Here is a 17,016-nt window from a genome sequence, read left to right as displayed (position 1 = left end):
TTATAGATATTAGTTGCCATATACATCTAAATTTTCCTAAATAGAAATTCTTCGTAATTTTGCAAATCTTACGATTCTCAAAGTTATTTTACTGCATTAATGTGTATTATGAAGATAAAAAAAATCACTTGTAATATGAACACCCTATTTAATCAAACTTCTATTTTCTTTTTTTTTACTAATTGAAAGTAAACTTAGTTTTACTGCTCTCTTTCTGAAGTGCCAACAAAGTCAGAACAAGACTGTTCCCAGGCTCAGAGTGCCTATGACAACATAATTTTAACATCCACTGTCACCTACACCTCAGCCAACTCGTGTCTCCAGTTTAGACCTTCAGCTTATGTTCACCTATATAAAGCTCTTTGCAACTTGCCTTAATGGAAAAGGACGGATATTCTGAGTCTATGAGGCCTGGTCTACACTGGGTTGGAGGGGAGAGAATTGAGCTAAGTTACACAACTTCAGCTATGTGACTAACGTAGCTGATGTTGACGTACTTAGATCTACCAACCACGGAGTCTTCACTGCGGTGAGTTGACTGCTGACGCTCCCTTGCCGACTCTGCTTGTGCCTCTTGCTCCAGAGGAGCACTGGAGTCAACAGGAGAGCGCTCGGCAGTCGATTTATCTAGATGCAATAAAGTCTAGACGCAATAAATTGAACCCTGCTGGATCAATCGCTGCTTGCCGATCTAGCAGGTAGTACAGACAAGCCCTGAGGGCTGAGGCTTCAGAAACTCTAGCACCTTTAATCACCATTTTGGGGGGAGTAGAGATTCACTCTTTTGAGGTAGATTGCAGGAAGTTACCAATCAAAACAGTAGTTCTCTTTTAAAAAGAGCAAGTGGTAGTAAAACAGAAGAAACAAGCAGTTTTGTATAATATACTGCATCTGAATATTTGTGAAGCCCAGCAACATAGACTTCCTTTGGCTCAGATACAGATAAAAAGAAAAAACTTTACATCCTAGAAATTGGTCTCTTCTCTAACTACTCCCTAGGCAGCTTGACAACCACCTTCTAGTTGTTCCAAGACATTTTTTATTTTTTGGGGTGGGGCTGGGGGGAGGAGCAGGAGAGGGACTCCCAGAGATCTCTGCCAGAGCTGGTTATCTAGTTCTATGATTCAGATCAGATGTTATAGTTCATCACTTTATCAAGGTGAGGGTACATCTGCATTTTCACAATATGTTTGATCAAATGCTCCACCAGGAGGAAATGCATAAGTCCAGGCCCTTGCCTAGACTGGGAACAAGAGATTTCCCCCTCTCCCACAATTGAGCAATCTTACCCTCAACTGTAAATACCAATGCAGACCTTTAGCAAGCGTTGTAAAAGGTCTAACCTCTTTACACTCAGGGTATGGCTACACTTGCAGCTGTACAGCGCTGGAAGTTACAGCTGTCTTCGTATAGCTGTGTAGGGAACGCGCTGCAGTGTCGCCACGTTTGCAGCATTTGCAGCACTGTTTGGAGTGGCTGAACAGGCATTCTAGGATACCTCCAAATACATCTGGAGGCCAATTACAGCGCTTTTGGTGGCCACACTGGCAGAGCAGCGCTGCATCACCAGCGCTGCAATCGTTATACCCCAGGCAGAGCAGGAGTACAGCCAGCGCTGCAGCCCGGGAGATGCAGCGCTGTATGTGCCTTGCAAGTGTGGACGGTGAGTAAGTTGCAGCGCTGTAAACCCATCACCAGCACTGCAACTCTCCAGTGTAGCCAAGCCCTCAGCGGTTTTAGGAATCTCATGTACAGGTATACAGGTGAGTTTTTAAACTTTTGTAATTCAGGTTTAACACAAAAAATTCAAATTTCAATTTTAAAAAAATATTTATATTTTAGGAAAAAAATACATCATGGATTGATAATTGTTTACAAAAATAAAGTTTAAAACATTTCAAATATATTTCTCAGTTTACTCCAAGTAAGAAACACCTACAGCTTTTCAGACTGTTGGTCTGAGGAAAAATAACTGAAGTGTTTCTTTGACAAACAGGAGTTGTGTGACATTAACACAGTAGGGAGAACACAGTCAATACTTGCATTTTTGTATCATAGCTCTACAAATTTATAGAACATTACACTATGTCTTTGAAATATTTGTGTACTTGCATCCATTTTAAATTTTCCATCTTGATATTTAAAGAAAATAGCACTTCACCCTAGCTTTTCAAACTATTTACATATTAAAATACTGTAGTGAAGGAGTCACACAGAGAAACCAGCATCAACATGTATTGGCCACAAAAAAAAAATAATTTTGAATATCACATACCCCAACAATCCTTTTCATAGCATCCAACTTAGCAGAATCTTTATTACTTTCCAACATTTGCTTTAAGTCTTCATTCCTACAGTGGAAGTTAAGAAAAAAATGGATTAGAAAATTCAATACTGTAAATCAAAAGCATCATTTTATGTTATAAAACTGGTTTGCAAGAAGAAATAGTTAAGTCAGTACATGGGACAAATCTGTTGCTCAAACTACTAATTCTGAGATGAGCTGCCACTAATACAAAGCAAAAGATGATGCTAGAAGTAACAATCAAAATCAAGATCTGAAAGATGCTTAGTATGTTACCGTAACATCCAATTTGGGAAAGAGTTCTTAGTTACATGTTATTACTGCATTTTAGTAATAAAGAATGCAAAGTGTACCCCATCCCTTTTAAATTGTACCAGCCATTACTCTGAAAGGTGACAGATTGACAGCTATGAAGAATTAAACCTTCTTTAGCCAAAGTATTTGTTGAACTCTAGCAAAAGCACAGGATTCCTCATCACCAATCTGCCAACGGGCCTCACCCTTGATTAATAGGTCCAACTCAAGATGATAGGATAGTTCAAATTAATTAGTCACCAGCCTCTTTGAAAAGTTGCCAATAAGGATGTTAATTAGCACCACATCTGGTTGTCTGATGTTGATACCTCCTCTTCTAGGATATATAATGACCACCTCATTTAAAATACTGTAGAAATGCCAGACTAGTTTTCCTTCTAGTCTGGATTTCAACTGGAGACCAGCTCCCTACTCCATTACCAAGTATTCACCACCCTTCCAGACTCCATTAATTTGCAGTCCCCCTCCACCACCACACACACCCATTTTCCCTTCAGAAAATATGACAAACATGGTAAGTTTTTATGAAAATGTGTGACTCAATTAACTCCTTGAAATCAAGTAAGCAGCACTGAGAAACTCCTTGTGCTAAAGAGACATACAGAGGTGCTCAAGCATCAACTTCCAAATGAATGGGCCACTCAAATACCCCAAGAGAATCAGCTTCAATACAGAAGCAAAATGCCCTCTGACCACACGCTCTTAGCTGTCACCAAGCACCCCATAACAGAACTCATACAGGGCATCAAACAACTACAACCCATACTCAATGGGGTTCATATCCTGAAAGAAATCTTTCCTGAACATCCACTTCTGGCCTTCAAACAGGCTCCCCACAGACCAGGATACACCAACTCAAAGTGGCACCACATCCTCCCAGAACACCAGATGCAAAACCTGCAGACATATCTCCACTGTTGCAATGATCGACATTCCCCACAAAACACCTTTCAAGATCCACGTATCCTACATATGCCTATCACAAAATGTGGTACACCTCATCTAGTGCATTAAATGCCACCAACAACTACTACGGGATGAAACCAGACAATCACTAAGCTCTTGAATGAAATCGCACAGGAAAATGATAAAACAGAAAAACATCCTATCACGTGTAGGTGAATACTTTTCACAAAGGAAACCTGCACAAAGCTTTCAAGAGACAAGCCTAGGTGCTTAAATTCATTACTCTGCTAGACTCCAAAAATCATGGACTGAACAGAGATACTGGATTTATGACTTATTACAATGATCTGTAACCCACTGACCCCCATTTTTGTCCTGACTGCAGAGGTGTTAACAGGCCACTCTACCTTGAATGGTCCCTTACTATATGTGCTAACTATTAAGCTATCTGTCCCAGCATGCTTTTTTGATGGGAGGCAGGGAGTACCTCTCTCCCTGAAGAAGAGCTCCCTGTGGCTCAAAAGCTGGTCTCTCTCACCAACAGAAGTTGGTCTAATAAAAAAAAAAAAAAAAAAAAAGATTACCTCACCCATCTTGCCTCATTAATATCCTGTCACCAACATAGCTACAACCACACCGCATGCCTCTGAATGAGGCAGTTACTAAGGATTATCAAGAAGCGACTACGTCAGGCCCTGGCAGAACAAAGGGGTAGCTACAACTGAGGTGAAACCAGCTCTCTCCTTTCCCTTCTAGAGATGTGGAGTGGAAAATTCACAAAAGAGCAACAAAGAAACAGAAGTATAGGTACAGCCATTTAAACCCACATAAACTGAGAGGTTCGACAAAGGGGAACACAAAGTGGCACGTTTCAGAAGGAGAGGGAGCTTTTTGATTGTTGGCTGAAGAAAGGTAGCTGCAGGGATCAGGGAGAAGACTCCATGATTTGAAGGAGCAGCCATAACTGGTGGATTGTAGATCAGAAAAGGGGACTTGGAACCCTGAAAAGACATTGACCCAAATCCCAAAAATACTGAAGAGTGATGAGGAAACTGAGGAAGAGAATTATGTGCAGGTGTTTCTTATTTTGCATACATCTATCTTTTGTGCAGTCTCAAGTAAACTGATTGTTTCAGAAATCTTCAGAAATTGGACTCTGTATTTGTTTCAACTATCATGCCTCCCCTGCAGGGACAAATTATAAACCAGAGTGCCCACAAAGATGAAGCTCTGGGAAAGGGTGTTCTTAAGATTACTGAGGCTCAGCACTTGTCTTGTGCAGTTGAACCGTGGGGTCCCACTTCAGAGAAGGCCACAGACCAGGGGTCTCAAACTCAAATGACCACAAGGGCCGCAAGAGGACTAGTACATTGGTACCCCAGGGGGTACAGAAGGGGTGTGGTGGGGGCTCAGGGCAGGGAGTTGCGGTGTGGGGTGCACGAAGGGTGAGGGGTGCAGCAGGGGTCAGGGTGCAATAGGGGGCTCAGGGCAGGGGGTTGGGTGCAGGAAGGGTGTGGCAGGGGGCTCAGGGCAGGGGATCGGGGTGCAGCATGCAGCTCGGCAGGGTCAGAGTGCAGGAAGGGTGTGGCAGGGGGCTCAGGGCAGGGGATCGGGGTGCAGCGTGCAGCTCGGTAGGGTCAGGGTGCAAGAGGGGGCTCAGAGCAGGGTGCAGGAGGGGTGCAGTAGGGGGTCAGGCTACAGGGTATGACAAGGGGTCAGGATGCAGGAGAGGTGCAGGGTATAGCAAAGAGTCAGGGTGCAGGAGGGGGTTCAGCTGCAGGAGAGGTTCAGGGGCGCCGGCTCTGGCCTGGCATACACCAGGGGCAGGGTAGGCTCCCTGCCCACCCTGCCCCCGTGCCAGGAAGCAGCTGGAACCTGGAGGAGGGGTGGGGCACAGGGGTCTGTATGTTGCTGTTGCTTCAGGCACCGCCCCAGCAGCTCCCATTGGCTGGGAATGCGGAACTGCGGCCACTGGGAGCTGCTGCCTGAAGCAACAGCAACACACAGACCCCTGTGCGCCCCCTTCTCCATGTTCCGGCCACTTCCTGGAGCAGCGCGAGGAGAGGGCAGGCAGGCAGGGAGCCCGTCCTTCCCCTGGTGCGCGTCGGGCCAGAGTCGCTCTAGGTAAATGCTGAGGGAGGGCAGGGAAGCTGCGAGGAGCTCGCAGGACACAGAAAATAACCCCACGGGCTGTGTGTTTGAGACCCCTTGCATAGACTATGGGAGTCTACATAGTGAGCCTGAAACAAAGGAAAGAAACTGTGCTTTCAATCTATCCAGACCAGACTGAACAGAAACTTAAAAGCATACCAATTCAGTGTTGAGATCCAAAAAGAGAAGCCTGGTGAGCTCTACCAGGACTATAACAGAAGTACTATACAGATGTCCAACTATAAAAATCCATCCATTAGGACAATAATGTGCACAGAGTCTAAAGGCCCCTGAAGCCGAAGAACCTTTCAGCCATGAAAGTTATCTTCCTACTGCTTATTTCTGTCAATCACACACTCTTTTTTTGCAATGCTAAGCACACAATGAAAGTGATGGATAGGGACTGTGAGAACAGTGGTGAAAGCACATCAAGAAGAGATCCAGTTGGATAGTGGGTCTCAGAATAATGACCTTATTTCTTTTGCGGAGAGAAAAATAAGTATGGAAAAGAAAGAACTAACCTGAGTGATACCCAATATTATTCCTATTAAGGTGTTCCTTGGTCTGCTCTTGAATATATGTAGTTACAGTTCCTTCATCTCCTCTGTTGTCAACCATTCTACTGTCCAACAGCAACAAAACATGCCCTAAGACCATGCTACAAAATTGGTTCTGTAGGGTCTTGGGAATGAGTGTCAACCTACTGAATGCCTAAAACCACTTCCAGCAAGAGGGATGCCTGAGGACTGGTGAAGGGGACTCCCACACACACACTACCCGCAGGTCGAGGAGGGAGTCGAGGACTGGAGAAAGTAAAGTCACGACCTTGTCAAACTGTCCCAACCCGGCCGATACACCGAGGCTAGCCACGACTGGAGTGGTCCGAGTCTGAGCCTGGCATGTTGCACCATATAAGTACAAGAAGGCAATTCCTTGCTGTGGTGGTGGGGAACTACCTGAGACCTTGAATGATGTTGCCCGGGGCCTGGAACCTTGATTCTGGAAGGTATGTCCTGGCATGCATCAAGAGCAGTACCATCCCTATAAATTCTATCCACTGAACTGGGAACAGCGTTGATTTCCCTATGTTCAGGAGAAGGTTCAGTTCATCAAAAGTCGTTCTTATGAAGTTGACTTGTTCTTCCACTTGAGCCCTGGAGCAGGCCTTGATCAGCCAGTCGTTGAGATACAGAAACACCTGTGCCAGCCACCTGTGCAGAAAGGCGGTCATGACTGCCATATGCTTGGTAAATACACACGGCACCGTTGAAAGGCCAAACAGGAGGACTGTGAACTGGTAATGGCTGTGGTTGACCACAAGCCTGAGGTACCTTCTGTGGGACTGTGACTGCTATATGAAAGTATGCAGCCTTCAAGTTGAGGGAGGTGTACCAGTCCCCTGGATCCAAGGAAGGGATGATGGAGCCCAAAGAGACCATGTGGAACTTCAGTTTCTTCATGAACTTGTTGAGCTCTCGCAGGTCTAGGATGGGCCTGAGCACGCCTTTGGCCTTCAGTATTGGGAAATATCAGGAATAAAAGCCCTTGCCTTTCTGCTCCTGAGGAACCTCTTCCACTGCCCCCAGTAATAGGAGCGAGTGTACCTCCTGTATAAGGAGTTGCTTGTGAAAAGGGTCACTGAAGAGAGATGAAGAAGGGGGCTGGAAGGGCGGCAGGGCAGAAAATTGGAGTGAATATCCCCTCTCTACCATGCGGAGCATCCAACAGTCCAATGTGATATGGGCCCATACAGAATAGAAAGGGATGGGATGAAAAGGTAAGGTGGGACGGATCCAATCTTTGCACTGGTGCACCAGCCTCATGTGCACCTTCAAAAGGCCTGTTTTGGCTTGAGGATGGTTTAGACTGGCCAGAGCCCAGGCCAAAGGAACGATGAGGTCTCTTTCTAGAGTCTCCTGCATGAACCCTCCTGCCTATTCTGAGGCTGGTAACTCCTTGGCAGGGGCTGTGGTCTAAAATGCCTCTTCTGGTTGACAGGGGTATGAAGGCCAAGGGACTTTAGAGTGGCCCTAGAGTCCTTGAGGCTGTGGAAGCAAGAGTCAGCCTTTTCTGAAAATAAAGTCTGACCCTCAAAGGGGAGGTCCTGGATGGTCTGCTGGACCTCATATGGGAAGCCAGAGACCTGGAGTCAGGAACTTCCCCTCATGGCCACGCCAGTCACCATGGTGCGGGAAGCCACAACTGCTGTGTCAAATCTGCTTGCAGACACACACAGAAAACTGGTTTACCCTCCTCTACTAGCGCAAAAAACTCTGTGCGAGAGTCCAGGGGCAGGAATTCAGTAAGCTTTGCCAAAGCCCCACATGCATATGAAGTTGCAACCCCCCTGTTGAGTAAACTTTTCTCCCAAAAAGGTCCAACTTTTTGGCCTCTCAACTTTTCAGGGAGAACCCCTAGTAACCCTGGTGCTCGCACTGGTTGGCTGCATCCACTACCAGGGAGCCCAGCAGGGGGCGCATATATAGGTATTCATACCCCCTTGAGAGGGACAAAGTATCTCCACTCAGACATTTTCATGGTGGGCGGCAATGAGAACAGGGTCTGCACCAGTGCCTTAGTTGCTTCGCTAATAGTTTTGATCATCAGCAGCGTGACACAGGATGGCTCAGGAGAGGAAAGAATAGCGACCATTGGGTCAGTTTCCTCCACCACCTCCTCTGTTTTAATATTGAGGCTCAGGGCCACCCATCTCAGCAGCTGCTGTCAGAACCTGGTGTCCTCCAGGGCTGGGGCTGTTGATGTGCCAGCCACTGCCTCATCTGGAGAGGAGGAAGGTGAAAGGCTGAGTGGTACAGGAGCCTGCTTTATGCCCTCAGCCCCTCTGGGGTCCCGAGGAGCGAGGACCTCCAGCACCGCAGTCAGCACCATAGGCGTGCGAACCAACACTAGTATGCAGGTCACCTAGAACACCAGCAAAATCCCCAAAGCCAAATGTGCAAGCGGTGGCCAAAGGACTCCAAGACCACCAATGTCCATGCTTTCATGATAGGCCCAGGACGTCCAGAATGGCCACAGAGGAGCTTGCCACTGGCCCAGCCACAGTGCTGGGTAGAGCTAGTATTCTCGGTGGGAGCAGGACCTCCTGCTCCTACTGGAGCAAGATGACTCCACTTCTGACTCAGAGGTCTCCGACTGGGAGGACCATGGAGGAGCAGAGTCCCTCCCTGCCAGTGATGGGTGCTGCAAACTGGGGGACTGAAAAGCTCCTCCACGTAGGCAGCTGGTGCTGGGGGGTAATGCATCAAGGATGGTGTGCACATCACCATCACCACTGGCTTACCCATCAATTGTACTGGGGCCCGAAAGGCTGCCGGCGACCTCTCCCGTGTTGGAGGAGAGTCTGGTGCCATAAGTGTCAGGAGATCCCATGCAGCCTTGAACGCCTTCAGCATGGAAGGGAGCTGCATGTCTTCTTGGTGGTAGGCTAGTGAATGATGAGGGTCCAGACTCGACTGGACCCCGACTGGGGCAGGAGACGACATGACCCGTGGCAGTTGGGCACCAGAAGGAGGTTTACCAACCACTTGCTCCTTAGACCTGGTTGGGGAATGCCCTCTGTTCCAACTCTTCTTTTTCTGGGGCATCAGGGATTGAGAGCGGTGCCTAACAGAGGTCTGGGTTCTGTGTGTGGCACCATGGGAGTGCCAAGGGTCTCTAGAGGAGTCCTTCCTTGGCACCAATTCATGTGCTGAGAGTACTGGAGCACTGTGAACCAAGGAAGTGGTGCTTGGGGCTGGCTCCCCCATGCCAGGTTCTGACTGAGGCCAAAGTGCTGCCTCCATGAGCAAAATCCGGAGGCGGTGATCTCTATCCTTTAAGGTTCTGGTGCAGATTTCAAAACACTCTCTAAAGTTACCCTCACTGAGACACTTCAAGCATGAAGTGTGCAGGTCACTTCTGGGCATAGACCTGCAACAGGGTTAAAGCCTAGGCACAGAGGCATGGCCTGGTGTCACAGAAACATAGCGGGGGAAGCCCCCCAAAGGAAACGTATGAAACTATTTACACTAACTATACAAATAAGAACTGCACTACTACTATAAACACTAAAAAGGGCACTGCAAAGAACACATGCTTGCTGAGGCAAGAGCAACGGGGAGTTCCAGCTAGTCATCACAGGTGGTAAGAAGGAACTAAGGGGGTGCCAGGCCAGCAGGGACCTATTTTCGGCACCATGAGGGCGCAACTCCTGGGGGTGCCCAGGCCAACTCTATGGATACTGCTAGGGGAAAATCTTCCAGCTGTCATGCATGCAGCACACGCACACCTGATTGGAATTTACATGAACAAGCACTTGAAGAAGAACATGTCTTCTTTGCTGTGTCTTGCGCACTCTCTTATCTGGCAGAGATGCTTGGTAGGGGTATGTGGGGTGTTCCTCAAAGCCACATCTGGTGAAGCACAGGGGACAATGCACTGAAGAAGGATTGTTAAATTCACACACAGCCTTGTAACATTTCAGTTAAATACACCTTTTGTAACATGGCAATCACTTTCTCACTGCTGTGGAAAAGACCACCACCCAGTTGATTTTGGATCAGACAGCCTGAGGCACCTTTATTGTTATAACAAGACTACAAGATTACAAGTATGCATACAGGGAGAGACAGCGTAACCCCATGCAAGGGGTAGGCTGCTCTGCCCCTTACAATTTTCACCAAGCTTATAAAGGTTAAAACCGCAAAACGTCATATTGATCACACAAGTTATTTGTCCTTTTCTGGTAAATTAATATTGCAAATCAGCAAGCTATTTTAACATATATCATGCGTTTTGGCAGTGGGTGAGCTGGTCATTCTGTAACTCCACCTTGCAGTTACTGTAAGCAGGTAATAATTATTATACTATATTTTGCTTAAAGCAGCTGGCTCTTAAGTGACCCTTTGTCCCCCAACCCAGTTCCTCTTTTGTCAGTGCTTCAGACCCTGTTTCTTCATACATAGTTGTATGCTGATAAACAAATTGTTCTTACATAACATTGGTTTAGTTAAGCCTGAGGCCTGCATATAGGGCCTGTAAAAATAATTGCAAAGCTCCTATACCTATAAAGCAATGGCAAAGCTTATTTAACGAGACGGGGGGCGTTATATTCCCTATTATTCCCTCCTTTTGATGCCTCTTACGGCATCAACTTTTAAACTTGGATGTTTATTTAATTCCTGAACTTAGAGGTTCCAAATTTATCTGTATAGGGTGATTCCACTTTATATGTCGGGGAATCGGGTTGACAAGGCTTTACATCTTTTAAGAGGACAAGGGCCACTTGATGGGGTTGGGTATACAAAGCAGGTGCAGGGTGGGAATAACATGTTTTGTAACAACAATAGCAAAACCAAATATTTAATAATAACCCTAATAATAACCCTCCCCACAACAAGCCTTATAATATATACTGATGGGTATTGGGGGGGGGGGGGTTGGAGAGCTTTAGTAATAGAACATAGAAAATCTGTTTTAACACAGAGTTGTAACTTTATGGGCCGTTTGGAAGGCATTAGGTTTGGTTTGGTACACGTTTTCGAGAAGATGGACTTGTTTTTGCAATTGGGAAATTTGCTGGACCTCCGGGAGGAGGGACACCAAGGAATGGAAACAATCGGGTACCAGAGCGGTCCAATTGAAAGGGATGTGGAATGATAGGGAAGCCTGGTACGTTTTGTCCGCAGGCCAATAAATAACATGAGTGCCTGTGGTTGTGTTTAGATTAAAGGCCACATTTCGTAAAACAGATGAGTTAACATGAACACAGCTATTTCTGGCTTGGATAAGAGGCTGGGAAGCAATGGTTGTTATGCGTCCACTACCTTCCCAACAAATGTGCTCATGTACGGTAACGATTTTCCCAGGGTTGAGCTTCCTAATGCACTGGAGCTGAGGAGGCTCTAAAGCCCAAAAGATTCACAGGTTACTGAGCCCTATCCAAAGATCATGTGTTATTTCCATGGCACCAATAAGGAATCGGTTAGGGCCGTGGGGTGGCTTTATTTTCCATACGTTTCGGTGGACCACCCAGTCCCACATGCAACCTCCCCAAGGACCCGGGAGGATTCAGTACTTGGGGGCCCACATTCCTTTCACAGGGCCATAAGCCTGGAAGGAACACTGTGAGCGCCAGCAATTCCACCCCGAAAACTTTCAAGTGTGTCTCCATGACCATAAATCAGGTGGCACGCCCGAGGCATTTGTGAGGGCAGTGGGCCAGGTTTGGTGCTTGAGGTCTTTTTGAATGGAGGCTAGCTGAACATTAAGGAAATCCTGTACCTTGGAGCAAGCATGGTTCCACTGCAATGCCTTCTCAGCCTCCGTAGTGTGAATAATTATCTGTTTGAGCAGATCCTGGGTAAAGACACTAAGGGTGGAGATCATATGTAATTCACCTACCCCAGCCCAGAACCCAGTTACCTGTGCCCTGGAAATAAGTTCTGTGACCCTTTCTAACTGTCCTAATCTACTTTTATGCTGTTGGGCCTTATAGATATTCCAAGCAGAGGCAGCACTGTTAGCCCCTTTTCATAGGGTATCTGTGATATCTCTTTTCTTTCGAGATGAGTGGCTCCAAGCCTGTTGTTGTAGTAACCTGAGGGCAGCTCCCTGGGAACAATTAGGGTAGGTAGCAGCAATTTGGAAGTGAGTTAAGGGTAAAGAAAACCTAGCAGTTCCCAAAGTAGCATCAAGTATGGTCCATTTAAACCCTGCAGAATCCCCTTCACTTGTAGCTTCGTACCATAACTGCTGTCTGAGCACTTGAATGCCCTGTTTGGATGCGGTTACATTGGTTGTATGTGCGGGGGTATATTGAATTAGGGTGCAGGTTATATTTTTAGTCAGGGGAAGGGTTTCTTTACAGCCGAAGGACACTGTAGCAGGGCAGAATCTTCGGGTATTTACGGCAAATTGGGTTACTTGGGTAATTAAGAAACAAAAGGGACCTCGTTCATCAAGGGTGGAACACAGGCCAGGGATTAGCATTGTATTTACATGTTTTCGCCAATTATGTACAAAGTAAAGGGTCTTAACGGGTCAAGCATGGGGGTCAGTAGTTATGTTTACGAAGCTGATATACACGGCTCCAAAAGTTTCCCATTCGACCACCCATTTATAAATGAGGCCTTGGACTGAAAAAAATAACCTAGTCGAGCAATAGGAAAACAGATCGCCAGACGGGGATGGCCTGGGCCATTGTAAAATGTTAGAGGTAATGCCCATGCTAAAATCGGCATGGGGGTGAGGCACAGGGGTGCTGTTTGGGATGTCCTTTTGGGTCGGGACCAGGGTACGGGAATTATGGGGCGGGGGCAGGGGAGTAGTCGGAGGAGAGGGGCTAGGTTTATTTAATAATTCAGGGAGCACTTGACACGGATATGGTACCTGGCCATACTTACAGGTAGCTGCTTGGGGAATGAAACCCAAAACCCAGTTTGTCCCACATTCCCAGGAGTACACCCCACAAGTCCCTCCTTGCCAGGTAACAATGTTTCGTCTTTTATACCACAGCCAACTTTTAACATCCTTAACAGTCAGGGACTTTCTTTCCGGTTGCTTCACCGCTGATCGCACAGTTCTTTTTCATTTCGGGGCTGAGAATGGTCTTGTTTCCCGTAGTGGGAGGTCTAGAGGCACCTTAGGGCGGCTTTCAGGTGTAGGATGGAGTGGTATTACAGGAGTACCAGTCCTTTCGGGCATCCAGAGACACTTAAAGAAATCGTGAAAGGGGTTATATTCCCTATCATCGCTGACCCTAGCCAGGCACACATCTCCGTGAACAGCCAAAGCCTGGTGAATGTTGAGGGGTGGTGGGCCACATGGGGGAAAAGAGCGCACACACTCTGCAAGGGTTGTGATGCAGTCTATGGAAAAAATTCTAAAATACTGCCACACTTTTCAACAGGCGGTGGTCATTCTAGCCAACATCTCACTGCTAAGGGTAAGCAGGGAAATGAGAGTACATCTTGTGGCTTCCATCCTTCTGCCTATGTGCTGCTTTGGTCCCTGCACAAGTGATTGCCAAACGGTGCAGACAAGTTTCCTGCAACAGGGGAAGGAACAAAGCTGCTCTGCCATGGAACCTTTGGCAGAGGATTACTGAGTACCTCCAGGAAACTTTCCTGGAGATCTCTCTGGAGGATTCCTGTGAGATCTCAGCTTCCATCAACACCCTGTTCCACCATACTGATTAGCTACACAGGGAAATGATCACCTCACATAAACACAGCCAGCCTCCCACATTTCTATACTCTGAATCCACCTCTGCACTACACAAGCCACAGCCACTTACTAGGCGTCTCATCTCCTGCTTCTTGCTCCCCAGAGAGCAACTGCAGAGACTGGCTAGACCTCTCTGGAGTGGAGAACAGTTCCTGGCTGCCTGCCCCACTGCGCAACCCTGCCAGGAGCTGCACATCCACCTATAACTTCACCTCTTCATCATCAATAATTTCCTCCTCCGGGTTAGGTCCTCCTTCCGCTGCCTCGATTCCCTCTGAAGCATCCACAGGGCTCTTGGCAACAGAGGTGGGGTCGCCACAGAGGATGGCATCCAGCTCCTTATAGAACTGGCGGTCTTAGGTGAAACACAGGAGTGACGATTTGCCTCCCTCGCCTTATGGTACACCTGCCTTAGCACATTTATCTTCGCTCTGCACTGCAGCATGTCCCAATCATAGCCTTTTTTGCGCAAACCTTGAGAAATGTACCTGTAGGTATCCCAATTCATATGGCTCAAGTGCAGCTGGGACTGCATAGCTTCCTCTCCCCATATACTGATCAGATCCAACAGCTCTGCAATACTCCAAGCTGGAGAGCGTCTGCAGAGATAATCTGCCATGGTCACCTTGGAAAATGCAATGAGACCTCTCCACGCCAAGCAAGCAGGAAATGGAATTTCAAAAATTCCAAGGGCTTCTAAGGGAGGGTGGGGGTGGGAGGGATGGTTATTTACATGAAGGGTAGTGGAGTTCAAACAGATGACCAGAGCGGTCATGATGGGCATTGTGGGACACCTCCTGGAGGCCAATTAAAGCAATGAAATCAATTGTGGTGTCTACACTGGCACTTCATTGAGAAAAATGTAGAGGAAAAAGATGCAAGTCTCTCATTGGGGTGAATGTATTAGTCACCAAAACCAGGCATTTTTTCCGGACAAATGTCACATCACAATGTATACGCACACACTGTTTGGTCGATAAAAGGCAGTTTTTGGCAACAAAACTTGGTAGTGTAGACAAGGCCTTAGATATTTTACCCACTTCTGCCAAGGGAGGTTCACTTTAACACTTTAACTCAACAGTAGTTACTATGACTCATTTAGTCAGAGAAATGCCTGTTGCAAGTTTGGTCTTAAAACCAGAAACAGTACACTAGTCAGAAAAACTCCACAGAAATAGGAGCCTGGTTCTTTAAGGAGCCAGGAGACAAAAACAGTACTAGCAGGAGATTAATTTTTGTCAGCTTACACATGAAGTCATTACTTCTCAGAGAATTTAAGTTGGGGGTTCTCAAACTGGGGGTTGCAAAGTTATTACATGGAGGGTCGCGAGCTGTCAGCCTCCAACCCAGGCTCCAGCATTTACAATAGTGTTAAACATTTTTTAAGAAGTGTTTTTAATTTTTAAGGGGGGAGGGGTCACACTCAGAGGCTTGCTTTGTGAAAGGGGTCACCAGTACAAAAGTTTGAGAACCCCTGATTTAAGTGTTTTATGAAAAATGATTTACTATGAAAAATTAACAAGTATAATATAGATTTAACCACTCATACCATAACTTTGAACAAAGTGGAGTCTCTCACATTTACCAACATGCTTATTCTAATGAATAAGAAAACATACTGTAAAAAAGTTTTTGCTATTTAGCTGTATTTTCCAATTGTCTTGCTCACTGCAGCACCATTAACTGTCCCCCAAAATTAAGCGGCTATATTCATACTTTTGCATTTGATGCACCAATAACAAGCCCCAGAATTCTTTTTAGGATGCATCAAAATTATTATGCAACAAGCAAAGAAAATAGGACTGCAAGTTCTGGACACACGAATGTGAGATTTGGGCTTGGAGAGTCCAGATATAGTAGACAGGAATGGCTGGGTCAAAGCTAGGGAGGATGGCATGAACAGTATTTGCATGGGGGCTAAATCATTCACAATTTAGCTGGTCAGAGTCTGGTAGTATTCTCATGCACTGCTGCCTCCACTGCAAACTTCTGTATTGCTGTGTAACATAAGAGTATCCTCTAGAAGTAGAAGTGCTCTGGACACACGCCAAAACAAAAATATTCTAGCATGCAAACAGAAAGAAGATGCAAGCCAATTCATAAATTCCATAGAAACAAAAGATGAAGACTTCCTACTCCCAAAGTTTCTTTTTTCAATGTGGTGCTGCTTCATTCTTCAGAAACTTCAAAACATTTACGGTATTTGATTCGTTTATCTGGAAATAGTATTTCTGTATTAACTTAAAATTAAGAAAAAACAAGTAAGCCAATGTAAATTTGAAATTGCTTATCTAGTGAGACTGCATTTTACATTTGCATTTGAAATTGAGAGTGGGAGGAAAAGATTAGCAAGCATTAGATACTTACACAGTGAGATTTTGCTCATATTGATCAGCAGCTGCACTGGCAAGCTCTCTTTCCTCTACACTAGGCTCTGGTTTCAGAGTAACTTGGAGGCTCCCTACCGTTTCAAGAACAGAACTAATATTGCAGGAAGCCTCACTAATTTTAGCCAATAACGAGCCTTGCTCCATTCTTTGAAGTTTAGAAAAGAAATCAGCACTCAGCTAACTTAGCCTATATACATCCACCAATACTGAAGTCTAATAAAAAAAATTCTCGCGATGTAACAAGATACTCACGCCCTTCACTGTTTTAATTTTTAAAAAATTCTGTATAAATCTCAAAGGTCATTTCCCTACATGAATGTGTCTTATCAGCTGACTTCAACACACAATGATACATGGCAATTACTTTACAGCCTTCTATTCTATCAGTTGCTGTGCAATGCACTGGTATTTGCACCACCTCAGAAATTAGAAAATTCAAAGAAATACTTCAGTTCCTTAATCAAAACCCCTAAACAAGCCTAACAAGCCTCAAAAATGTAGTTTACATTTTTGTGTTCATTATTTTGAAGCTATACTTCTCCAGTTCATGAAGTTTGACAAATAGCATTCATATGATTCATGTCCACTTCCCAGTACCAAAGGAACGTACAGATGACTGCACAGCTGTGTCAACCCAAGGTAACTTTTAGCCTAGTACCCAAAAAAGTTAGACACATACATTCCTCCTGGAAACTAAGCTGCATTAGTAACTCCCTGTGCACC

General features: G+C 45.8%; 1 protein-coding gene across 2 annotated transcripts in view; it reads right to left on the bottom strand.

The window, feature by feature from the left end:
* AP3B1 (adaptor related protein complex 3 subunit beta 1) overlaps window positions 1-17,016 on the bottom strand; it is a 310,175-nt gene that overhangs the window by 273,133 nt on the left and 20,026 nt on the right. For both annotated transcript variants that reach the window (XM_050946875.1, XM_050946876.1), the window contains exon 2: window positions 2,276-2,351. In XM_050946875.1, the coding sequence (XP_050802832.1) occupies window positions 2,276-2,351 (76 nt within the window). The remainder of the gene's footprint in view (window positions 1-2,275; window positions 2,352-17,016) is intronic.

Source organism: Gopherus flavomarginatus, chromosome 3 (assembly GCF_025201925.1).
Source record: "Gopherus flavomarginatus isolate rGopFla2 chromosome 3, rGopFla2.mat.asm, whole genome shotgun sequence".
Lineage (NCBI taxonomy): Eukaryota > Metazoa > Chordata > Testudines > Testudinidae > Gopherus > Gopherus flavomarginatus.
Note: the sequence above shows the minus strand (reverse complement) of the source record. Positions and strands in the feature narration are given on the sequence as shown.